General features: G+C 41.3%; 1 protein-coding gene across 3 annotated transcripts in view; it reads left to right on the forward strand.

The window, feature by feature from the left end:
* Window positions 1-23,579, forward strand: part of flt1 (fms related receptor tyrosine kinase 1) — a 26,180-nt gene continuing 2,601 nt past the window's right edge. Inside the window, exons 1-29 of one of the 3 annotated variants that reach the window (XM_060861290.1) lie at window positions 1-309; window positions 2,678-2,774; window positions 3,158-3,369; window positions 4,367-4,491; window positions 6,507-6,669; window positions 6,758-6,894; window positions 7,024-7,195; window positions 7,292-7,409; window positions 7,502-7,671; window positions 7,772-7,919; window positions 11,880-12,000; window positions 12,866-12,974; window positions 13,977-14,288; window positions 15,562-15,708; window positions 16,007-16,138; window positions 16,655-16,758; window positions 17,288-17,423; window positions 17,498-17,602; window positions 17,684-17,797; window positions 18,013-18,101; window positions 19,583-19,697; window positions 19,808-19,905; window positions 20,841-20,963; window positions 21,046-21,157; window positions 21,328-21,427; window positions 22,002-22,107; window positions 22,180-22,277; window positions 22,654-22,720; window positions 22,825-22,916. In XM_060861290.1, the coding sequence (XP_060717273.1) occupies window positions 252-309; window positions 2,678-2,774; window positions 3,158-3,369; window positions 4,367-4,491; window positions 6,507-6,669; window positions 6,758-6,894; window positions 7,024-7,195; window positions 7,292-7,409; window positions 7,502-7,671; window positions 7,772-7,919; window positions 11,880-12,000; window positions 12,866-12,974; window positions 13,977-14,288; window positions 15,562-15,708; window positions 16,007-16,138; window positions 16,655-16,758; window positions 17,288-17,423; window positions 17,498-17,602; window positions 17,684-17,797; window positions 18,013-18,101; window positions 19,583-19,697; window positions 19,808-19,905; window positions 20,841-20,963; window positions 21,046-21,157; window positions 21,328-21,427; window positions 22,002-22,107; window positions 22,180-22,277; window positions 22,654-22,720; window positions 22,825-22,916 (3,680 nt within the window). In that variant the 5' untranslated portion in view covers window positions 1-251. Of the gene's footprint in view, window positions 310-2,677; window positions 2,775-3,157; window positions 3,370-4,366; window positions 4,492-6,506; window positions 6,670-6,757; window positions 6,895-7,023; window positions 7,196-7,291; window positions 7,410-7,501; window positions 7,672-7,771; window positions 7,920-9,234; window positions 10,742-11,879; window positions 12,001-12,865; window positions 12,975-13,976; window positions 14,289-15,561; window positions 15,709-16,006; window positions 16,139-16,654; window positions 16,759-17,287; window positions 17,424-17,497; window positions 17,603-17,683; window positions 17,798-18,012; window positions 18,102-19,582; window positions 19,698-19,807; window positions 19,906-20,840; window positions 20,964-21,045; window positions 21,158-21,327; window positions 21,428-22,001; window positions 22,108-22,179; window positions 22,278-22,653; window positions 22,721-22,824; window positions 22,917-23,579 lie in introns of those variants that run through there. The other 2 variants (XM_060861291.1, XM_060861293.1) reach the window with 2 other exon arrangements.

Genomic DNA, 23,579 nt, shown 5'->3' on the forward strand with positions numbered 1-23,579 from the left:
AGAGCGACAGACAGAAAGTGTGTGTGTGTGTGTGTGTGTGTGTGTGCATGCATGTGTGAGGAGTTCACAAGTGACGCGATTCCGCACCTCACCAGAACGGAGCGCTTTTCAGTTTGACTGCTTCCACCGTGCGCGCGCGCCACAAATCTGCTCATTATAACCGGAGGACCGAAAAGAGTTTGTTATAACAAAAATATCTCGGTGGAAAAATTTGAACTGGTTTACGAGAACAGGAACATTTTGTCACCAAGATGCTGGAGATCTTTTTAGTGATGCTGTGTGGACTGACGAGCTGTGTGTTGACCAAAGGTGGGTGTTTCACAAGAAATGTCTAATAATAATAATAATAATAATAATAATAATAATAATAAAACTTAATGTATGCAAATATTATCCAGAATATATGCTACTGAAGCATGTATAGCTTCCTGTTTCCCAGTAAAACCAGTTTGTTAGTGAGTTATTAATGCATAAAACCAACATCTTCTGTTAACAAACACTGAGGTTAAATGTTACTGATATAATTATTAGACTGTAAGCAAGACACACAAACACACGCACATTTTACTGTAAATAATGACATTATTTATTAACAGCAACTTCTTTGCATTTTATTGTCTATATAACGGGATCCGACATTTAAAAGTTTTTTACCTCCTTTAATTAAAATCCTACTGCAAAAGTAACTATGCACTATTTAAAATAAAGACTTTATACCAGTGTAATAGGGGTTAAAACCCAAGAGTTAGATTATTATTATTATTATTATTATTATTATTATTATTATTATTATTAAAATAAACCCATTTATCAAATGTTTAAAAGAATGAAACGGAAAGCTCTGTGCTCCTGTTTTGGCCCCAGTTCAGTCACAGAGGGCGTTTATTTCCTGAGACTGATGACTTTCTAATATAAATGACTGCGGGGTCACGACCACCGCAAGGAAACTTTGGAGGTGCGCGTGTAGGAGCCGCAGCTAATCAGCGCTTATGAATAAAACAGACCCCCGAGGGAAGGAAATACGGAGGGCGAAATTCCCCCTGCGGCATTCCCCCGCTTTTACACGCCTGTTTTTGCCCTCTAGTCAGCTAGCTTTTTTTTTTCTTTCTGCAAAATTCTAATTTGCAATCGCAAGTGAAAATACATGCGAAATAATTCATGCAACCTCAATTCTATCCTAGTGCTCAGTGAGAGTGAATCAACTTATCTCCGAGAGACTGATTAACAAAAACTTTCAATCAAGCTGCTATCAACTATGAACTGCTATTTGTTTGTAAATGACTGCAGCTCATAGATAAATGGGCATATGCTTTAAACCTAAATGTAAGGTGCATAATAATAATAATAATAATAATAATAATAATAATAATAATAATAATAATAATAGGAAGAAGAAGAAGAAGAAGAAGAAGAAGAATAGACTTACATACATAATACACTCTAAGTTTACAGAGGATACATTTTCATTCATTTTGCAACTAATTATATGCATTTTATTATTTTTATTTGATCATTTCTTACTATTTAATATGATAAGTAGTGTTAACACACCACTCGATGAGAGTCTTTAAGGCCATTTGCCCCTTTGTTCATTTAATTCTGGAAAAAACCCATTCAGGACAAAACGACACCAAATTTGTTCACACAACTGCTGTTTTTATATCATGGAACAATAGCAGAGACCAGCTCAGGTCTCTGAACGTAACCTTTAACTGATTTTTTCCACTTGTACATTTATTTAAACTTGGTCGTTGCCCAGTGTTATGACTCAGGTGTGGTAGTGCAGGGAAATTGTATCTGCTTGACAGAGAATATACAGAATTATACTTGTTTCCCTCCCATCCTGTGGTCCTTATACTGATTTAATAGGCAGCAAATGTAAACTGTTATGTTACCATTTCTATGACCTTTACAATGTAATTAGTAACAAAGGCTCGCTTTGGGGTGTGTGGAATATGCTGATTGAGACCTGGGCATCCAGCCATTATATTGCCTTGGTTTCATGTCGTGTGGAACTAATTGAGTCAGCTTCCTTCTTTAAATTGAAACAGCAGCTTAGCATATAGGCGCCATGTAAGAAATGCTGGCAAGGAAATGATGCTGTGAGTTTGGCATAGACAAAGCAACCAGCATGCTCCAGACCAGGATGTGTTCAGACTGTGTTTGAGAACACATTGTGCTTCATAACCCCAATCTTTCTATGCAGTGTACATTCAAATAAGAAAACAGATTGATCTGAACCTAATCACATGTGCCACATCTATTCATTTTCATTATTCACTGTTGGCTTGTGGGTTGCTGTGATTTCAACTTCAAAACACTTTAATTTTTGTAGTTCATGAATCCAGCAGTACAGTGATATAGAAAATTACTGCATACACATGCATAGAAGTGTTCACATCAAAATTAATGAAATGATTAAACCATAATCGCTTTTGAAATTAAATGTGATATAATAATAGTAATATACTACTCAAATGTATCCCTGAGTCATGAAATATATTGTACATATTTCATTACCTCTTCATATCTTATCCCTACAAACATAGAGACAATGGGGTGGATTTACTTAGAAATGGCAGTTCCAAACAAGTTTACAGGATGTATGTGTTGTTGTTTTTTTTTGCGTCCCAGCATAAAAGCTCTTAAAGATGTATTTTTCTCTTCCAACTGAAAGATGCAGACTCTAAAGGAAGGTTCAGCTCTCCAGTGCTGGATGTTACTGAGCGACAGATCATCCTAGAGAAGAACCAAATCCTCCAGCTGAACTGCAGGTGACAAACCCAGAGTATTTCATAGGCCTATTCAGTCTGGACATAGACAGACTGTACAGAACTAGACTATTGAAAGGTTGTGGATTTAGGCCAGTAAACTATGCACTAATTCAGTATTAATTAATGCATTAAGGAAAGAATTTTTCAAAAAAATTCCCCAAAATAGTAAGGGGCGATTGAAGCCATACTGCACACACCAGTAAATCTGACTCCAGAAACCAATGTTAAATCACAGTCCAAGATAAGATGATTATGAGTTAAAATGTTGTTTAAAAGGTTGCATTGGTATACCATCTTCATCCTTCTTGACAAAACTCAACTTGCATATTATAGTATTATTATAAGTATTATAATTAAATTATAGTATAACATAAATTTTTCAGGGGGCGATGGGGGCTAGAGTGGGTGTTCCCCTCGGGTGTGAGCAAGAGCCATCCGAGTGCCCGTGTAGAAGAGACTCGTTGTGGCAAGCGCTCAAACCAGTATTGCAGCCGCCTTATCCTCAGCCCTGCCTTAGCCCAGCTTACAGGTTCCTACCGCTGCCGCTACTCCCACAAGCAGCACAAAAACACCTCTGTCTACGTTTTCATCACAGGTAAGAATCTCCATGTGCCAGTTACAGTTAAAGTTAGTGCTCCAGGACCTGGTGTAATCACTAACCACTTAAAGCTAAACAGGATGCAAAAGGAAGCCAGTAATATCTAAACAGCATTTTCTCCCAGAACAGCAAATTCTACTAAGTTAATAGGTCTGGTATGGTTTCTCACTATCTCCCCATTTTTTGTCTATATATAACCTCTAACTTTCATTTAAGGGTTACCTTAGGGGGTGACAGAAATAGCATCAGCTGTCGAAAGGCACAGCCTCTGGGCAGCCTTTCCCAAGGCAGCAGGTCTTATCTCCTTCACTCAGCCTCTCTGTCTGCATCCTGTGCTGCTCATGGGGGTCTGGCTAGGGACAGGGATGGGGGAATAGGATGTCTCCCTTGGCAAAGGAGGGCTGAGTGTTTATGAGTGCTTGTAAATGAGAGTGAAAGAGATGGGTATTAATCTGAGGGAGCATCCAGGGGCAGTAGAGATTTGCTTTAAGAAGGCATCACCATACATAATGAAGCAGCAAAAACATCCAAGAAACAAGGACCTTGAGTCAGTAAAATAAGCCCATGGTCCCCTAACAAGGCCACAGAGGGCCATCAATTGCTCTTGTGACCATGTCCATTAATCCTCTCCCTCCCTCTTTTATATGGAATCAAAGCACATCAAGGAAGCCTGCATACAGTAGTCCTTGGGGTACTTTTGTTAAAATGTTCAGAGATTTTTTTTATCTTTCCTTTAATAATGCTAGAGTAACAAACAATGGAGTGAGCAACACCCAAGCTCTTTCAATACCGCAAGATGATTCTAGCTGCAAAAGAAAGTGCAACCAAGCCTACAAACAACACACAAGGCTTTTGATAGCTAGCAAACAACATATCTTGCTGACTCTGAATTGTTATCCGCAATCAAATTCTGTTTGTGGTATTAGGTAACTAAGTTTGAGTGCTCAAAGGAATGTGTATATGTTTTTTCCTGACCCCAGTGTTTGGGTTTCAGATAGCCAGCAGCCATTTGTAAAGGTGCAGAAAGAGATCCCAGACGTGGTCTACATGAAAGAAGGACAAGACCTAGTGTTCCCCTGCAGGGTCACTAACCCTAACACCAAAGTGTCATTGGTCAAAGTGAGTAATTTTACTATGAATATCTCCAAGACATCATACAAATGAATTACCAATTGAACCTATTGACATTTATCCACTCTTATCACACTGTACGTGCAAGACATTCGCTCAACCACCATCCATATGTCATCATTATCATCAACATAATTACTGTATTGTTAGGAAAGGCTTCTGAACCCAGTATTATCAGGGTTCTCCACCCAGTATCTTCCTCTTTTCTTTTATGCTTCTGTTTTCCACTAATAGCTATTAAAATTACAAAACAATTTTCCAAGTATTTCCAAGCATGTTTAATGCATTGCGTAAATTTTGCACAATCGTTTTTCATGCCAATAAATGTCTAAGAAACGATTGTGCAAAGTTTACGCAATGCAATAAACATGCTTGGAAACACTGATTTTGACATTAACCTCCACCCAGTAACTCAATGGAATCATCACAATTTCTCATGGTCACATTCTTCCTCAGGAACCTTAGTCTCTACACTCTTCACCCTCTCCACCCATATTCATCATAACAGTTCCTTTTCCAATCTCATCCTTTTCTGACCACCATATCCTGTAATCTTCTTCCATCCCTTGCTACCTGACAGCTATGTCCATTCATGAATTAGCCACTGCCGGTGTTCCTGTCTTCTCATTGGTCCTGCTCAAGGGAAGGAGCATGGATCTGTTCGCATGCGGGAGGATGCATGTCACTGGGAGTGTGTGAGTCCTTCACTGGCCTTAGTGTGACAAAGATACCTGTCTTACGCCAGCAGGCAGAAAGAGTGGCGCCCCCGGCTTCCTCCGTCTTGCTGGCACCATATAAACCCAGGAGATGTAGACAGGACATGGGGGTCTAAGTTGCCACACCTTAATGGCCTTGTACCTGGGGAAATCGTGATGTCTTCTACAGCTGGTTGCATCAACTCAGCTAATTATTAGACCTTAATTAAAATAATGAATATGACTAAATCTATTGTGCAAGCTGTAAGGTATCTCTCCAAGGGGAGAGTTGTTAATGCCATTTATGGCTATTGTTGCAAAAAAAGTGGACATGAGTGGACAAGAGCGGAAAGGAGCAAATGACCAGTTCCCTTCACGCTCCCTTTGGCTCTGCTTTCAGGATGGGAGCTGTTTTAGGATCTGCCATCGATATGACAATCCCCCTCCTCCTGTTGGCCTGAAAAATGCTTCCCATTTAATTTCAGCTTGCTCTGTTTATGTTCTGCTTGACCCTATGCACAGAGTCACAAAGGTAATCAGTCTAAAAATACAAGGCCATCTCCATCTCCCACTCCAATTTGGATTGTAACACACTACTAGAGTGTTTCTTTTCCGGAAAGGGTTTATTTGGAGACAAATATCTTTAATCTCGCACCTCTTGCATGGGGAACAATACTCCAGGGGCCAAACTCTCACAGAAGCTGTGAAAGTGGTCAGGGGAACCTTTCAGATATTGACCTGAGGGCCCCAGCCGCAGTGTCTATATCCTGTAGTAACAGGATGTGAAGCGATGGACTGGAGTCACGTTTCCACATCCTCAACACTCTCAGGCTCTGTACAAGAGATTTTAGAAGAGGGGTGGAGTGGGCATCTTATACTATGAGTGTAGATTGTAAGAACTTAAAACAGGAAACATTGGCTATGTAAGACCTGTATGGGAACACATTGAAAAGGGCTTAGCTAAAACATACATGGTGTTGACCTGTTCACACTGGGAAGGAGGTGTCCACCTGATCCCTTGAGAAAGGGCAGGGCACTTCCAAGCTGTCAGAGCTCCTCCAGTAAACATTTCCTCCGCTGGATTTGGAAGAAAACAAAATCATAATATAGCTATCCAAGAATCTTTGGCAGACTCTACCTTGCTACCAGATCTGACTTAACACAGCAAAACTTAAAAAAAACAGTGCTATTGGCAAGATATCACAAATAGTTTGTTTAACTGTAGTTAATTTTTACTTTATCTTTTAGTCATATTAATAGCCGAAGGGTTCCTGTAAAACTGAATGATTCATGTTCCAATCATTACAGTTTCCTGACCGAATACTTGGCACCGATCAGAGGAACATCATTTGGAATAACAGAAAGGGCTTTGTTATCCGAAGCCCCACATACTTCTACATTGGTCTGTTTTCCTGCGAAACCATCATCAATGGGACAAAATACACCAACAAATTTTTGACTTACAGACCAGGTATGATAACAGTGTTGACAGATGACTCACAGGCTAATAATGTTCTTGCAAATTAACCGCATTTGTACCTTTGGTTCAATCTCTCCAGTGAATAAGATCCAAAAGGTATATCTAAACAGCACTGGTGTGGTACAGGCTCTAGAAGGAGAGAGGCTGGCCTTAAACTGCACTGTTACAGCTGAGTGGAACTCAAGAGTGAACATCAACTGGAGTTACCCTGGAAAGGCAAGTCAAACTCATAATAACAGAGCGGGACCTAACGTTAATATTTGACATAATGTAATCTGTTTTTGAAAAGAAGCATCTTAAATCTTAAAGTTCATGTATTTTTTTCTGTCTTGATTCTTTCTTAAGGCCAATAATAGAGCCTCAATCAGTCGACGTATAACCCAGAGCACGACCAATGTGGTGTTCTACAGTATTCTCACCATCCATAAACTTCACAAGGATGATAAAGGTATCTACATGTGCCATGTAACAAGTGGACCAGCAAAGCGGGAAGTCAACACCTCAGTTATAGTTTATGGTAATGTTTAAGAATCCCATTACAAGAGTGCTAAATTTATATGAGTCAGCTCTTTATATAAGTTTCTAATATACATATGGGTCATATGCTTCTCAGATCATCCCTTCATCAAGTTAAAGCATAGAGATGGTCCACTGGTACAGGCATATGCAGGGCAGAAATCCTTTCGCCTGTCCCCTAAATTACGGGCATTCCCTGAACCTGAAGTCATTTGGTGAGACAGTGCAAAACAGAGATACCACATACTATAGACATATGGTTGTGCTTTCAAATGAATAAGGTTTTCTTTGTCTGATCAATGTCCAGGCTGAAAGATGGGATGGTAGCAGCAGAGCAGTGTTCACGTTATCATGCAGACGGCTATTCTCTGGTGATTCGAGATGTTGCTGAAGAGGATGCAGGGGTCTATACCATCCTCACTCGAATCCAGCAGTTTGGTCTTCATCAGAACCTGACTCTCTCACTTGTGGTAAATGGTAAGCTTGTTTTTACGAGTTTCACTGTTATTTATTTGGTGGTTAAGTTATGTGCTTAGTTGTGAACTTAAGGTCTGTGACAATTTCTCTCAACTAACAGTTAAGCCTCTGATTGGGGAGAAAGCTGTAGCAGTGCGTGACACAGCAACCGTACCACGGTCCAGCAGGCAAGTCCTCCGCTGCACTGCTCATGGGGTCCCACTGCCTCAGATTCAATGGCTCTGGCATCGTTGCCCTTCTAAAGGCCTGTAAGTGCCACACTATCCTCAGCAAATACATCTAATGCGACAGAAAATGGTGCACGTACCATACGTGGGCATTAAGCCAGCACAGCACATTAGCTGAAGTTGTATTTTTGTTGGATGGATTCTATATACCACTTTCTTAGACACACAAAGAAGCAGATTCCCAACACCATGGCCATTTTTCACACTGTACCTGGTGATAGTTTTAGTCTATTTTTGCCTATAGGAACAGTGTCTTATTTATGTGTCTGTTTGTTTGTGAATGGAGACATGTTTTGTCTATTTCAACAAGAGTTCAGACAGGGTTTCCTTTTAGCCCCAAGAACAGATGGTTAAGGAGCTCTTTCATGTGTGTGTCTATTCATTCTTGAGTGAACAAATAATTGTGTGTGTGTATGTGTGTATCTGCATGAATGTGTGCCTGGTACAGTCATAGAACTCAGTGTATCCTAGAGTTAAAAGTGCAAAAAAAAAACTTCAAAAGAGACGAGTTCCTTGCTTACAATGACGATTAGCTGGTTTCTAAATCAAACGCCATGATTTAATGAACTTCCCTTGCAGAATGCAGCCTGTTTATTATTCTGATTGGTCAGGCGCATCCTGTCATGGCTTTACTAATGTGTCATACACAAACTATTCCACATTCTCGTGAGAAAAGCCAAGCCAGCATTATTCACCAGAAAAGAAACACACACACACACACACACACACACACACACACACACACACACACACACACACACACACACACACTACTAAGACAAAGGCTGAGAAGCTATTATCTGTTCATCTATTTTTGGCTCCAAATATTGGCTCCAAAACAGTTATTCCATACCCGGATCAATGCTTGTATTGCTGATCTGCTAATCAATGTGCAGAATTTTTAATTTGCCTTTTATTTCTTCTCTTTTTTTTTCTTTTTTTTTTTTTTTTCTTTTTTTTTAGAAAAGTACATTCCTTTATTACATGTCATTGCACTTTCATCGAGGGTGACTCAAGACTTTTGTCTTGCCTCATATTTGGCCATGCTATTGAATTTTGCATCCTGAACATGGTGTAAAAGAAATATGTCAATGAAATAAGAAAAAAAATGGACTGTAGTCTAAATTGGTGCCATAGAGTACACACAGTTTTATAAATTCACTCATTTTGCAAGAGTAAAAGGACCTTAAATTGAGTAAATTGTCAATATGGTATACATTTTGTTATATATTAAGGTGACCAAAAAAAGATGCCATTGTTTTTAAGTGGTGTTATTGTAAGTGTTTTGAGAGCTGATCACTGGCAGGATCCTGACCGAGGCCCTTATTCTTTGTAGCAGCCCAGCGCGGCTGGCCTGACGCTGAGGCGGAGGAGGCGCAGGGAGAGTGGTGCTGTGGGCCGGGCTGGCCTCCTAGCACTGAACAGGCTCAAGCCTCGGCCATGGGAACAGCAGCACTCTTATCTCAGCCGGGCAGGAGGCGCAGACGGACTTCCTGTGCGAAAATCAGAGTGCTTTTCCTCTCGTTGTTTGGCTTCCTCCCCGACGCGAGGCGGCTTCCCAGCAGCGTGATTGTCCCTGCGTCTTCAAACGTGGCACAGTCCGCTTCCTCAAGGGCTTGATCTATTCTTGAGAACTCCTCATCCCACAGCCTCCACACACCCCCACACCACCCCCAGCTCGACCAGCATCTCCATCCACCTTCCTACCCGCCATCCTTACCTACCCCCCCCTCCACCCAACACTTCATGTAGCGTTCAATCAACAAGCCAGTCACCAAAAGTATCCTTGAACCCCACCACCTCTAATGACACCACCACTGCCCTGCAGGGCCATGGCACCCTCCTGTGAGAGTCTGGACTGTTTCCACGGCAGCTGCTTCAGAGTCAGAGCTGCACTGGTGCATGCTGGGAAAACACCAACACCGTAAGGACGAGATGCAGTCAGGAGGAAGGGGTCATGCATACACATACTATGGAAGTGCTTTCTAATTTATTCTCTACACCTCCATATGCTGAATATCTTTTTTTCTTAAATCTCAGACATTTTTGAGCCAAAAAAAGTGCAATTCCATCCACACACCGCCCACCCTTTCTGGAGCTGCTTTTTTGCTTTTTTTCCATGTTCTGGAGTGGTACTATAATGGATGTATGAACCATGCCTGTCTCCAAGCCCCAGCCTGTCTGTTGTAGTTCTAGCATCCACAAAAAAGCTGTGATTTCAGATCATGTTCATATTCAGGATCAATATGTCAGCGTGAGCATTTGAAGAGTGGTGGATATAAGTGCTCGCTGTTCGGAACTTCACAATACGTCCAGAACTATCTCTAGAGCTGGTCCAGAGCGCCTGCTGTGTAGGGCTTCATGGGCCAGAAATATCATCCTGTGTCACTAGATTTCTATGTAAAGGATTTCCTGATCATGGCAAAGCTGAATAATCCACATAGCCATGATTTGTGTTGAAAAAACAATTTTTTTAAAAATTTGTATGTATGTATGTATCTGTATGTATATTTGTGTGTGTGTGTGTGTGTGTGTGTGTGTGTGTGTGTGTGTGGTGTGTGTGGTGGGGGGCGGGGGGCACAGGGAGAGGAGGTTCTGTGTTTGAGTGCAAGACTAAGGTTTCTCACTTTACGGGTCTATCCCAATGTGATTTATCCTTTTTATACAGATTTTCTATGAGTAATATATAAACCTAATATTTAATAATTTTATACCACTAACGTACTTATGATAAATGCAAATAATTGCCTGGTGTGTAAGATGGCTGATAAAAATGTCAAGTATTGTCTAAATTCTGTGATATTATCAAATGTATGTGGGTTTTATATTAAAAATTAAATTTACGTGTACAATATGGTCTTTTTTTTAGTTTTGCAAATCCTCACTGATAGAAGGTTTAACCTAATTACTGACCTTCTTCCAAATAAACTGATGCTCATGAAAAAAAAAAACATTGACATATTTGAATTTCTATTGTTTGTAAAGTTTTTAATGAGGTTTAGGGATGCAGGGTAGCTACAAATCAGCATGCTCTAATACTGTACTCAGGCACACAGAGAATGTGTGTGTGTGTGTGTGTGTGCGTGCGTGCGTGCGTGCGTGCATGCGTGCGTGCGTACGTGTGTGTGTGTTTGTGTGTGTGTATGAATTGTGGATAAGTCTATCTTTAAAAGAATGATTAAAGGGGGGAAATGTGTGTTAGTCCATACGGTTTTAGTGTGTGCATGTGTCTCTGGGCGTGGGAGAGAACTGTGTGTGTGTGTGTGTGTGTGTGTGTGTGGCCGGGTGAGTGTGTGAGGAATGCTGGTGTCATGATCAGGGTGGGACACCAGAGCACAGGAGATGGGCACTCACTATCTCTGCCAAGAGGAAGAGCAATCAGAGAGAGAGGAGTCTGAGCCAGGGCAGGACAGGGCGATGTGGGGCGGGGGTTACAGTTACACACACGGATACCCAGCATATCACACGGCAACCTTACATCACACAACACACACTTCACCACAGAGATATAATAGACTTGGCACAGGATAAGAACCAAGTTTTGGGAATGTACAGATATCCATGGGGATGATTTAGTTAGAGGAAGTTTACACACCGGAGACAGCAGAAAACATCACGTCTATGCAGTGGACACGGCTAATTACAGAACAAGGACACTCGTGTGCTACAAAACACCATGTCCTGACTGTACACCACACAAGCACAATCACCACCACCATGCTCTAATCCTGATATACACTCACTGCATTCCAATTAATTTAAAAAAATCCGCTGACAACCGAGAATAATACTGTTCATGAAGAATTGCAATTCCCAGGGGAGATGATGATGATGAGGAGGAGGATGAGATATTTCCGGAGTTCCCTCTTCCCGATGCTGCAGCTGTGTCTCACACCTGTGTGGTGTGGGGTCACTTTCCAGCTAAACAAAGTCCTGTCCCTCATTCTTCCTCTTGTCTCTTTTCTGTCTTTCGGCTCTAAGATGCAAAGAGCAGGTTTCCTCGTCCTGGACTGCAGTGAGTGAGAAGACAGCAGGCACATCCACCTACAATCCCGTCCTGAGCGTCACACACACACAGGAAGTGTTGCAGGGGAAGAATAAGGTGAGAACAACTAATGCATGGATATTCTTTGGAAGAGGAATGATGGACACGTTTTAGGAAGCCGACCGAAGTGTCTGATTCTGTAGAAGTAGGAAACGGTGGAGCGGTTGTTTGTTAGCTGTTCCACATAAACCGCCTACGAGTACATCAAAGTACAAACAGTACTGTTAACAGAAACACTTCATCCTTGAGTCATCTTCCATCTCTGTGAATGAATAAGCCGTGTCCTGTTTGAAGTTCAGGGACATGTCAGCTGCAGGGGCAGTTCACCATGGGGGGAAGTATTCATGCCACGTAATAAACGTTCAAATCCACATGAAGTCATACTAAAAAAAGCACAAAGTGTCAGAATTAAAGGTCCTGTAGAAAAGCATTGATGTAATGGACATTGCGTTTGTTAAATTATAAGAGTGCTGTTAAGTTCTGGATTCTGATTGGTCAGATTATTGTTTGTTGATTATTGACCGCAGTTTGCGCTTTCTGGTTTCTTGAAAACAAGACAAACTGTGATATTTTGTAACTACAAAAAAGAGAAAACAAAAGGGAATATATACTAGAACTGGAAAATAATCTTGCAAATCGTCACTGTGCATCAGGGCACATCACATCACCCTATAAATCATCATATAAATGCAGCTAATTTATTTATATACAGGACAAATACATAGAATTAGTAACTCCACTGAATGGTTCTTTCTAAAAAGGTGAAACACAGGAGCTAAATAATTCTGTGGAAGTATCCTGTTACTTTAAAAAGTTATCTGCTTTGTGGATGTTCTCCATTCAAGACTTATATATAACCGCAATTTGTAAAGTGTCAGCTAATTTAGTGTGTGTGTGTGTGTGTGTGTGTGTGTGTTCTCAGACTGTAGGTATTTTAACAGTTGGCAAGGCCTTAATATCTGGCATCTATCGCTGCGTGGCTTCCAACTCAATGGGCACAGATGAACTGGACATCCGCTTCTATGTTACAGGTATTTTTAGTTTCTCAAACAATTGAACAAAACACTTGCAGCTACTTTTACCACAGATCTCCTGAAATGTCATTACATCGCAGGCAGGATATATAACGTTAAATATTACAGTGGATGTCACATGCAGTAGATCAGGGCTGGGAGTCAAAGCTGTTAGTTAATTTTGCTCTTTGCATCAACCTGCATCTCTCTATGTGCATTTCTCTCTCTCTCTCTCTCTCTCTCTCTCTCTCTCTCTCTCTCTCTCTCTCTCTCTCTCTCTCTCTCTCTCTGTCTCTCAGTCTCTGTCTGTCTGTCTGTCTGTCTCTCTCTCTCTCTCTCTCTCTCTCTCTCTCTCTCTCTCTCTCTCTCTCTCTCTTGCTTCCTCTCTCTTTATCTCTCTCTCTGTCTCTTTATGTCTCTCTCAGTCTCTGTCTGTCTTTCTGTCTGTCTCTCTATGTCTTTCTCTCTCTCTCTCTCTCTCTCTCTCTCTCTCTCTCTCTCTCTCTCTCTCTCTCTCTCTCTCTCTCTCTCTCTCTTTCTCTGCCTGATTTTTTTTGCTTTCACGTCATGTTAATTTCAGCCACAGAGGCTGTAGCGGACATGTGTGTTGTTGCCATGACTACAGGGTGATTAGGGAGGTGAACAGGAACCTGTGCTCCTTATCAGCCTGCTTTCCCAATGCCGCCTTACGTGCTTTATTTGGAGATTTCTGGTGGTGTTTGGGAAAGATAAACATTATCTTCCATCAGGAAAACCTCGAGCAGTTTCCACGGGAAATTTCAAATAGCTAAAGTAAATAAAAGCTCTTTTCACGTGGCCTCTTTTGCTACTTTTACCGACAATGGCTATTCAACATTGTCATCAAAGGTTCTGAAAAAAGATCGGCTTGGTCAGCTCTCACAAAGTGCTTTTCATGATGCTGTACTTTATTTTGTTTGTCCCGGTTAACAGTCTGTGTTTCTGCTAGCTGTCTTTATTACGTATTTCTAAATGACTTCTTTTTCATCCCACCCATCACAGACATCCAGGGAGGCTTCAGCATCTCTGGGGAGTCAGTGGAGGGGCCAAGAGAGGGCAGAGATTATCACCTGTCCTGTGTAGCCAATAAGCACCTGTATTCCAACATGTCCTGGCACAGAATGATAGGTAGCACAGCCAGTAACGTGGATGGTCCACCTCTGGTTGGAGAGCTGACGGAGGGAGAATACTCGCTCACATTGAGCTTGGCGCTGATGAACCTGACAGCGCAAGACTCTGGGATGTACCGCTGCTCTGCCACACATCTGGTCACGGGGCAGCACTCCCATCAGGATGCACTTGTGGCAGTTGCAGGTGTGTGTCTTGGTGTTAAACTGTGTATCCAGTGTAACCAAATTCTTAAATGTAGATTTTTAACAAGTATGTCAGCCTTAAATCTGATTTAGTTACTCCAATTTGGTCAGATGGACTTTCCGTGTGTGACGTGTGTAGTTGTATTTTTCTGTGTGCCGTCCACCAGATGCCCTTGAAAAAAACTGAGAAAGCACGGAAACACTCAGCTATTTAGAAACCCTTTTAAATTGTTCTCTAAACAAACAAATACTCCTGTATGAGTCATGTAAGGATGTGCTGACAGACATGCACGCATAAGAGCTATAGATTGAGTAAATGGGTGGGGAAGGGGGGTGGAAGATAGAAAAGGAAACACAGGAAGAAAGAAAGAGAAAAGAGCGAGGGTCCTTGGGAACAGAGTTGCGTAAGCTTCCTGCAGTCGTTCAATCCAAGGCTGTTTCGAAGCAGTACCTCTTTCACGTGGGAATGCGAGCTGGACAGAAGGAAGAGCACACAATGCTACTTCCCATAGTGCCTCATCTACAGAGTACTTCACGGGGGCCGAGAACAATCAGCCAATCAGCAACTGTCAAAGACCAAGAAAAGAGACAATAATCAATTGTCTCAGAGAGGAAAACATTCGGAACAACAATTAGCTTGTTGTGAAGTGACCCTTTCTTTATTCTCCTATCCTAGTCATATTTGGCACTATTTAACACAAAGACTTCCTCAAAAGTGACTTCTGCACAAATGAGGATGTGTCATATAGCTGCACAAAAGAATCCTACTTAAGATGTATAGGAAATAAGACGCAAGTAGCCCATTGCATCATGATATAAAAATGTGCTATTCTGAACTTTAGAATTACGATGAAACTGGAACATGTTCGTGTTGCACGTATTACAGTTTTCCTGAAAAAAAAAACGACATGCCGGCACGCAGCCAGCTGTCAGGGAAGTCCTGGTTTAGTCGAGTCAGGTGAAAATGTGTTGCTAAAATAACCAGAAATTTGTCAACAAATGGCACAGCTCCACTGGCTGAGAGTCAAACTTCCCAAATCACAATTTGTAATGAAAGAAATAGAGCTTGCTTTCTGTTCAGTGATCTGTAAATCACTCAGTGCTTTGTTAATGTGGTCCAGTACGGCTACTTGACAGAAGTAGTGACAGAAATATGCAAACGCCTGACATCACTGCCTCCTCTCGTGAGACATCAGCGATATTTAAATTGAATTTGTGGATATTCTGCTAGACAAAACATAACACCGCTGTGACTTTTTGTGCCCCCCTTGTAGTTCTGGAGGCTCCGGTGCTGCTGCAGAACCTCAGCGACTGCAGCGTGAACATCAGCAACTCTGTGACTCTTCAGTGTAATGCCAGTGGAGTGCCACGACCTCTCGTCACGTGGTACAAGAACGGGAGGAAGCTCAAGCAGGTGTCTGGTGAGAGAGAAATCCAGGAAGTCGCATTAGCTCATTAAGCTACTGATTGGAATGTTGTGAGCTCAATTCACAATAAAAAAAAAAACAAGCTGAAACGCTTGGGTCCATGAGCAAGAAGCTTAAACCTCAGCTGCTTCATTGTATCCTGCATCAACTGCTTCATAAGCAGCAAAACAGCTCAATCCAAACATTTCACTGTTAATGGACATTTCTAAAAATCTGTCATTTGATTCCTGACTTTCACCTTAAACCAAGTCAAGTGCCTTTGACTTATAGACCGATGCATTTTATGCCCCAGGCATCATGCTGGCTCCGGATGATGGAACTCTTCACATTGACCGCATCACTGTTGAGGACGAGGGCATGTACACGTGTGAGGCCACCAATGAGAGAGGATCTGCAGAGAGCTCGGCTTACATTTCAGTGGAAAGTAAGAGGGCAGAATTTGTACCACTATTATTGACTGTTTCCTGTAAATGCTCTTGTGTTTACTGTAAACGTGCTCGCCTTCCTCATCCAGTGAGGTAAATGAGCACGATTTATTATGTTTAGTTACCGTCACTCTGTCTCTGTCCGTCTCAAACTCTGAACGGATGCCTTCGAGCTTGCAGTAGAGAGAACAAGCTTTTGTTGTCGTGTTCTGATAGGTCAGGAAGGAAGCCGTCTCCCTTTTTGATTTCCCACGGAAACCGTCTGGTTTGCAACCCATAAACTGTTTAGCTATTTGTACATCTATTTAAAAAAAATAAAAGAATGAGAATTAATGATGAATGAGTGAATGGGTGAGGCTCGTTTCTGAGTGCCAGTGACACAAAGCACTAATGAAATTGATGACTGCCCTCTTTAGACTGTACTGAGAAATGACAGAATGGTGCAGGATCTTCATGCTGAAGATCTGCTGAAGTTTCTGACCTTTTTAGCTGAAGCTGATCTGTTTGTTTTGCAGATTCGGAGTCTTTCTCTCTGGAGATCCCCACATTAGCCTGCACCTGTGTGGTGGCTACTCTCTTCTGGCTGCTCCTAACACTTCTCATTCGCAAGCTCAGACAGGTGAGAAGCTATCAGGCCTTCACTTCTAAAAGCTGAGCGCTGGGAACTTACTGCATTGAAGTAACTCAACAATATTCAGACACAGTGATTCCACCAAACAGAGCAGTTTGGCGTGGTACAGTTATTAATCTGGATGTAAAAAGAAAAGATTAAGACCCTAGTCAGGTCTAAGATGTTGTAGCGTAGTGCAGAGACGATTTTGTTAAATATAGAATTTCTTTTTGTATTCTGGACTTCAGATATCTTTTAGATCTACTCAGTATGTATTTTGCCTGAATGTGTTTGACCCATTTTGACAAATTTATTGAAAACATAAAGAAAATGTAAAATGTAGACTTTTAAATTCAGATTTTATTTGTCACATACATAAACATGCACAGTATGACATATAGTGAAATGTGTCTGGTGAAAAAAAGATATTTAAAGGATTATTTTGTTCATTCTGAAATATATATGTTTTTATTAATATACAGCATAAATGTTTGCTAGAATAGTTCATTCATGCTTAATGACAAATATTGTGTCTCAGCCAAACTCATCAAACAGTAAGACAGAATACCTGCCAATCATCCTGCACCAGGGGGAGGGGCCTCTCGATGAGCACTGTGATAGGCTGCAGTATGACGCTGAAAAGTGGGAGTTCCCACAGGAGCGTCTTCAGCTCGGTACGTGCTTGTGTCTGTGGTCGGGTTTAGTATGTGATGAGTTTGATGATGATACACACTTTCTCTTCCAACAGAAAAGCCACTTGGACGAGGAGCATTTGGCAAAGTGATGCAGGCGTCTGCCTTCGGCATTGCCAACTCAACCGGCTGCACCACAGTGGCTGTGAAGATGCTCAAAGGTTTCAGACACTTTGTGTATAACATATTACTGAAGACCTGATGAAGGTCATGAGACATGAAATTCTTTGCTTCCCCAACAGAGGGCGCCACGCCAAGCGAGCACAAGGCGCTAATGACAGAGCTGAAAATCCTCAACCATATTGGACATCACCTGAATGTAGTGAATCTCCTGGGAGCCTGCACAAGACCAGGAGGTGTCTTCTTCTTCTGCCTCATGTGTTAGATGTGAAAGGACAAAATAAATAAAATAATGTCCAGTAGCAACACCAACAAATCTAAGCTTTTTGTAATTAGTTATTATTTTATTAATGAACATTAATGAAACTTTGTAATCGAAATAAATCGTAATGTTCATCATCATCATCATCATCATCATCATCATCATCATCATCATCATCATCATCCTCAGGGCCTCTTATGGTCATAGTGGAATACTGCAAGTACGGAAACCTGTCCTCATACCTACGGAGCAAGAGAGATGTGTTCATGCTCAACAGGGTTGGTCCTATACACACACACACACATGCACATATACACACACACACACATGTACACACATACACACACACATACAACCACATACACACACACATGCACACATATACATACACACACATGCGCATACAGTACACACACACATACACACACATACATACATACGCACACTAGTCTTTACTCACATACACAGTGTCCTGTTCAGATGTTTCTCTTTGTTTTTGTTCAACATTGTCTGGGTCACCTGCTGGATTTTGCTGTTCTGTGCATTGTTATGTCTTTGCAGGCAGCCTGATAAGACTCCGCTGTGTACGACTGCATTTTAAGTTTTCACAAAAGTTTTTTTTTCAGTGTCCTGTTCTCATTTCCTTCTTAAAAAAAGCCTCGCTTTCTGTTTACCACAAACTCAATTTCCAGGCTGACAGTTTTTCACTTCTGGTCTGGTTTAAACTTGTTTACTGACAGTCCCCGAGAAGAGGCCTCTCTCTCTTACACCCCACACAGTTTACTCATATCATTTATTCATTCCTCAACACTTGCACTTTTAAGATTTAAATAAGATAAAAAGCTTGCATATGAACATAAAATAAACAGCATTATCATAACAGTCAGTGCTAATGTTAACTAGGTCAGATAAGCCTGTGGGTTCTGTGTAAATGTTTTCAGGTACAATGATTACTTCTTCTCTGCTCAGGGATGTGATTTGATCAAAGCTATGGAGTTTATTTAGCGATAAACATAATGCTCTCGTAATAAGATTTATACAGACATGCTAAAAAATATATGTTTAGTGTGTTAGCACTGAGCTATATAATCACAATCAGCTAATAATAATAATAATAATAATTCATTCATTCATTCATCTTCTACCGCTTATCCAAACTATCTCGGGTCACGGGGAGCCTGTGCCTATCTCAGGCGTCATCGGGCATCAAGGCAGGATACACCCTGGACGGAGTGCCAACCCATCACAGGGCACACACAAACTCTCATTCACTCACGCAATCACACACTACGGACAATTTTCCAGAGATGCCATTCAACCTACCATGCATGTCTTTGGACCGGGGGAGGAAACCGGAGTACCCGGAGGAAACCCCCGAAGCACGGGGAGAACATGCAAACTCCACACACACAAGGCGGAGGCGGGAATCGAACCCCGACCCTGGAGGTGTGAGGCGAACGTGCTAACCACTAAACCACCATGCCCCCAATAATAATAATAATAATAATAATAATAATAATAATAATAATAATAATAATAACAAAAAATAAACAAATTAATAAAAAATATTAATTAATTAATAAATAGTAATAATAATAATAATAATAATAATAAGAATAATAATAATAATAAGAATAATAATAATAATAATAATAATAATAATAAGAATAATAATAATAATAATAATAATAATAAATCAACAGTTCCATTCATATCAGGTGCCATATTTTCTTCCTGATGCTCTGCTGGTCCATCTCAGGTGACAGGAGAAGAGGAAAGCAGACATCAGGACGAGTTTAAGAGCCATGTGGAGGGTCAGAAAGTCAGCTCTGAGTTAGAGGGTGAGAGAAGAGAGGAAAACGAGGAAGACAAGGGTGAAGATTTTCCTTTTACATTTATTCATTTGTTCATGAAAAACTGTCTGTGTTTATTCCACCAGCGCAGGATACTTTAGCGCTTCATTTCTGTCTCATGTCTCTTTCAGGTTCTGTCTTGTGCTCGAACACTCCTTTACACCTAGAGGACCTGATCTCATACAGCTTTCAGGTGGCCAGAGGCATGGAGTTCCTCACCTCACGCAAGGTACAAGAGTGCCTGTGTGTGTTTAGATGAAATATTTGTTTTACACTTGATTGATTCTGGTGCATCATCATGAGCATCATCATTAGTTTGTTTTAATGCAGACAAATTAATAAGCAAAAATGTAAGTTACAGTTGAGGCATTTTTTTATGCAAGTGTCTCCTCATGGTAGTATGAGAATGTCAGTGTATAAGAGAACTCTCAGGCTAAAAGTCTGTTAGAGAGCAACAAAAACAGTACATGAGTGGTTTTTATTATTGTTTAAGTGTAGGATGAAGAGTTAAGTCTTTAGTTTGTATGACCTTCGTATCTTGAGGGTCGGTAACCAACTCAACTAGAGTATTTGAAATAATTAGTTGATGACAGTCAGAGATAAATTTCTCTCTCTCTCTCTCTCTCTCTCTCTCTCTCTCTCTCTCTCTCTTTCCCTCTCTCTCCCCCTCTCTATTTCTCTCTTTCTCTCTCTCTCTTTCCTTCTCTCTCCCTCTCTATTTATCTCTTTCTCTCTCTCTCTCTTTCCCTCTCTCTCCCTCTCTATTTCTCTCTCTCTCTCTCTCTCTCTCTCTCTCTCTCTCTCTCTCTCTCTCTCTCTCTCTCTCTCTCTCTCTCTCTCTCGTTCCCTCTCTCTCCCTCTCTATTTCTCTCTCTCTCTCTCTCTCTCTCTCTCTCTCTCTCTCTCGTTCCCTCTCTCTCTCTCTCTATTTCTCTCTCTCTCTCTCTCTCTCTCTCTCGTTCCCTCTCTCCCTCTCTATTTCTCTCTCTCTCTCTCTCTCTCTCTCTCTCTCTCTCTCTCTCTCTCTCTCTCTCTCTCTCTCTCTCTCTCTTAATTTAGTTGGACCACAGATCAGCCCTCAAGAGACAAATGCTTTTACACTTGACTGAACGTAATTTATGGACTCGCCCCTTATACATTTGTGTGTTTTAAACTGTGTGTCAGTGTATACACAGAGACCTCGCTGCTCGCAACATCCTTCTGTCTGAAAACAGCGTGGTGAAGATCTGTGACTTTGGGCTGGCTCGAGACCTTTACAAAGATCCTGATTACGTGCGCAAGGGAGATGTGAGTGCATCCATAATCCTTGCATCGACCTCATGATTACTGTCTACAGACCAGAAGCTAACACATAATGTTTTCTTCACAGGCTCGCTTACCGCTGAAGTGGATGTCTCCAGAATCGATCTTCGACAAGGTCTTCACCACTCAGAGTGATGTGTGGTCTTTTGGTGTTCTGCTCTGGGAAATCTTCTCACTTGGTACAGCTGAGTCTTAATTAAAGCATTAAATTAGTTTTTATTATAGCACATCACTCATCCTGGTGTTAGAAGATCTAAAGTGTCTAAAGATTAGCAGTATGATGTGTAAAACAGCACATCTTGTCCTCTTACACAAGCTCACTTGGGTATCTTGTGTGCGTGGTGTTCAGGGGCTTCCCCGTATCCAGGACTCAACATTGACGAGGAGTTTTGCCACAGACTGAAACAGGGAACTCGGATGCGTGCCCCAGAGTACGGCACCCCTGAACTGTGAGTAGACAAGACATTCGAAAAAACATTCTGTTATTAGCGATTTAACTCACTAGCAATGAAAGCCACCTTCTGGGGTATGTGGGGTAAGGAAATATAATCCACGATGAGCGGTTGCTGATATAAATAACCCCAGAGTGGATTCTCGTTGTTTATCTGTTTGTAGTTGTAATAAATCCATAAAATATGTTAAATAAATCTGCCAAGAAAACTTATAGATGTTCACCGTATCATATCTGTTTCTTATTAAACACAGACTATGTAATTTATACACCATACAACAAGCTGTTACCATAGAAACCAGCAACTGGCCAGTCAGATTTGAACTATGAAATGGCAAAATACCTAATATAACAGTTTTTGGTATAAAAATCAGAAATCACACAGTTTCAGATTTCCTTGTGCTTTATGTACCTTCTTGATAAACCTTAACATGCTGAAAAAAAAGGAATTTATTTTTGTCCTAAGACAAGCATCTATTCCTGTAGAGCATAACCATGACGTTAGAAATGAACTGATTATCTCTCACAGCCCTTGCACAAAGAGATGAGATAACAATGAAGCTCTTTTGCAGCTACACCACCATGCTGGCGTGCTGGGAGAGAAACCCATCAGACAGACCCAGCTTCAGCGAGCTGGTGGGAACACTGGGAGACCTTCTCCAGGCCCGGGTGCAACAGGTATTCAATCTGAACTTCATACAGATATTATTACCAGCTCAGGTGTATTAATGAATTCTTTCTGGCTTCAAGGAGGGGAAGGATTACATCCCATTGAACACGTTATTGTCAGGAGAGAGCAGTGGATCTGAGCATCTGGATTACAGAGATGTACACCAAGGAACCCCGAGGTAAATGTTCCACCAAGACCAAAAAAAACTAAATAGAGCGACGTGTCCTGAAGTTCTTCAGGCCATGAAGTCGATCATTTCCCAGCAATCTGACAATGTGTATAATTGTTTATTCGTTAAATACTCTTTCACCGTTTATAGCCACATTTAAGTATTAGGGAATGTTAGAGGTGTTGATGGGGATAATTAATCAACACCTTCTGACAAAAATCGGATTAGAGAATTCAGCATTAAACATTATGAGCATAAAAGGTTATTAATCACCTCAGATGGGAACAGAACAGCAAATACAAACCCACATGAGAGACACACACATGACTGCATACACAGTCAGGGAATTTTGCTGCATCAAATAACTTTCTCTCGTCTTTTCCAGTTACATCAACACAAGAATCGATGCTATTACGACATTTGAAGAGGATCTGAACAGAGAAGTCCAGGATGTACGCGTCGCAAATTATACACACGTGTTTATTAGTATTACATTAATTTACACCTTCTGTTTTTTTTCCTGAAGATTTTGTGAAGTAATAATAATGTGTTGCAGGATTCCCAGTCTGACAGTGGCATGGTTCTCCCATCTGAAGAGTTCATCCAGATGAAATGGACTGACAAGTTCAAGAGCAAGAAGATAACCAGGTGAGAGCGGCGGGTTGGATACGCCGGTCCAGTGGGCTTTCTATCTTTCTTATTTATTTATTTTTCTTGTTTTCAATTTGGTGATCTGATGTTTTTCTGCTTCTGGATATATATTTATGTAAAATGATGAAGGAAAATTTCATTCATTCATCTTCTACCGCTTATCCGAACTACCTCGGGTCACGGGGAGCCTGTGCCTATCTCAGGTGTCATCGGGCATCAAGGCAGGATACACCCTGGACGGAGTGCCAACCCATCGCAGGGAACACACACACACACACACACACACGCACACACACACACTCTCACACACTACAGACAATTTTCCAGAGATGCCAATCAACCTACCATGCATGTCTTTGGACCGGGGGAGGAAACCGGAGTACCCGGAGGAAACCCCCGAGGCACGGGGAGAACATGCAAACTCCACACACACAAGGAGGAGGCGGGAATCGAACCCCCAACCCTGGAGGTGTGAGGCGAACGTGCTAACCACTAAGCCACCGTGCCCCCCATGAAGGAAAATTTCCGCTTTGATGTCTTTTTGATGTTAGCTAGCAAAATTCAGAACTGAGCGTGAAATGACTCAGATCCACGTCTGGAACATGACTACGGCTCTCAGAGAAAGTCAGAACGTATGTGTTTTTACTCGTAGGAAGTAGT

Source organism: Tachysurus vachellii, chromosome 25 (assembly GCF_030014155.1).
Source record: "Tachysurus vachellii isolate PV-2020 chromosome 25, HZAU_Pvac_v1, whole genome shotgun sequence".
NCBI lineage: Eukaryota > Metazoa > Chordata > Actinopteri > Siluriformes > Bagridae > Tachysurus > Tachysurus vachellii.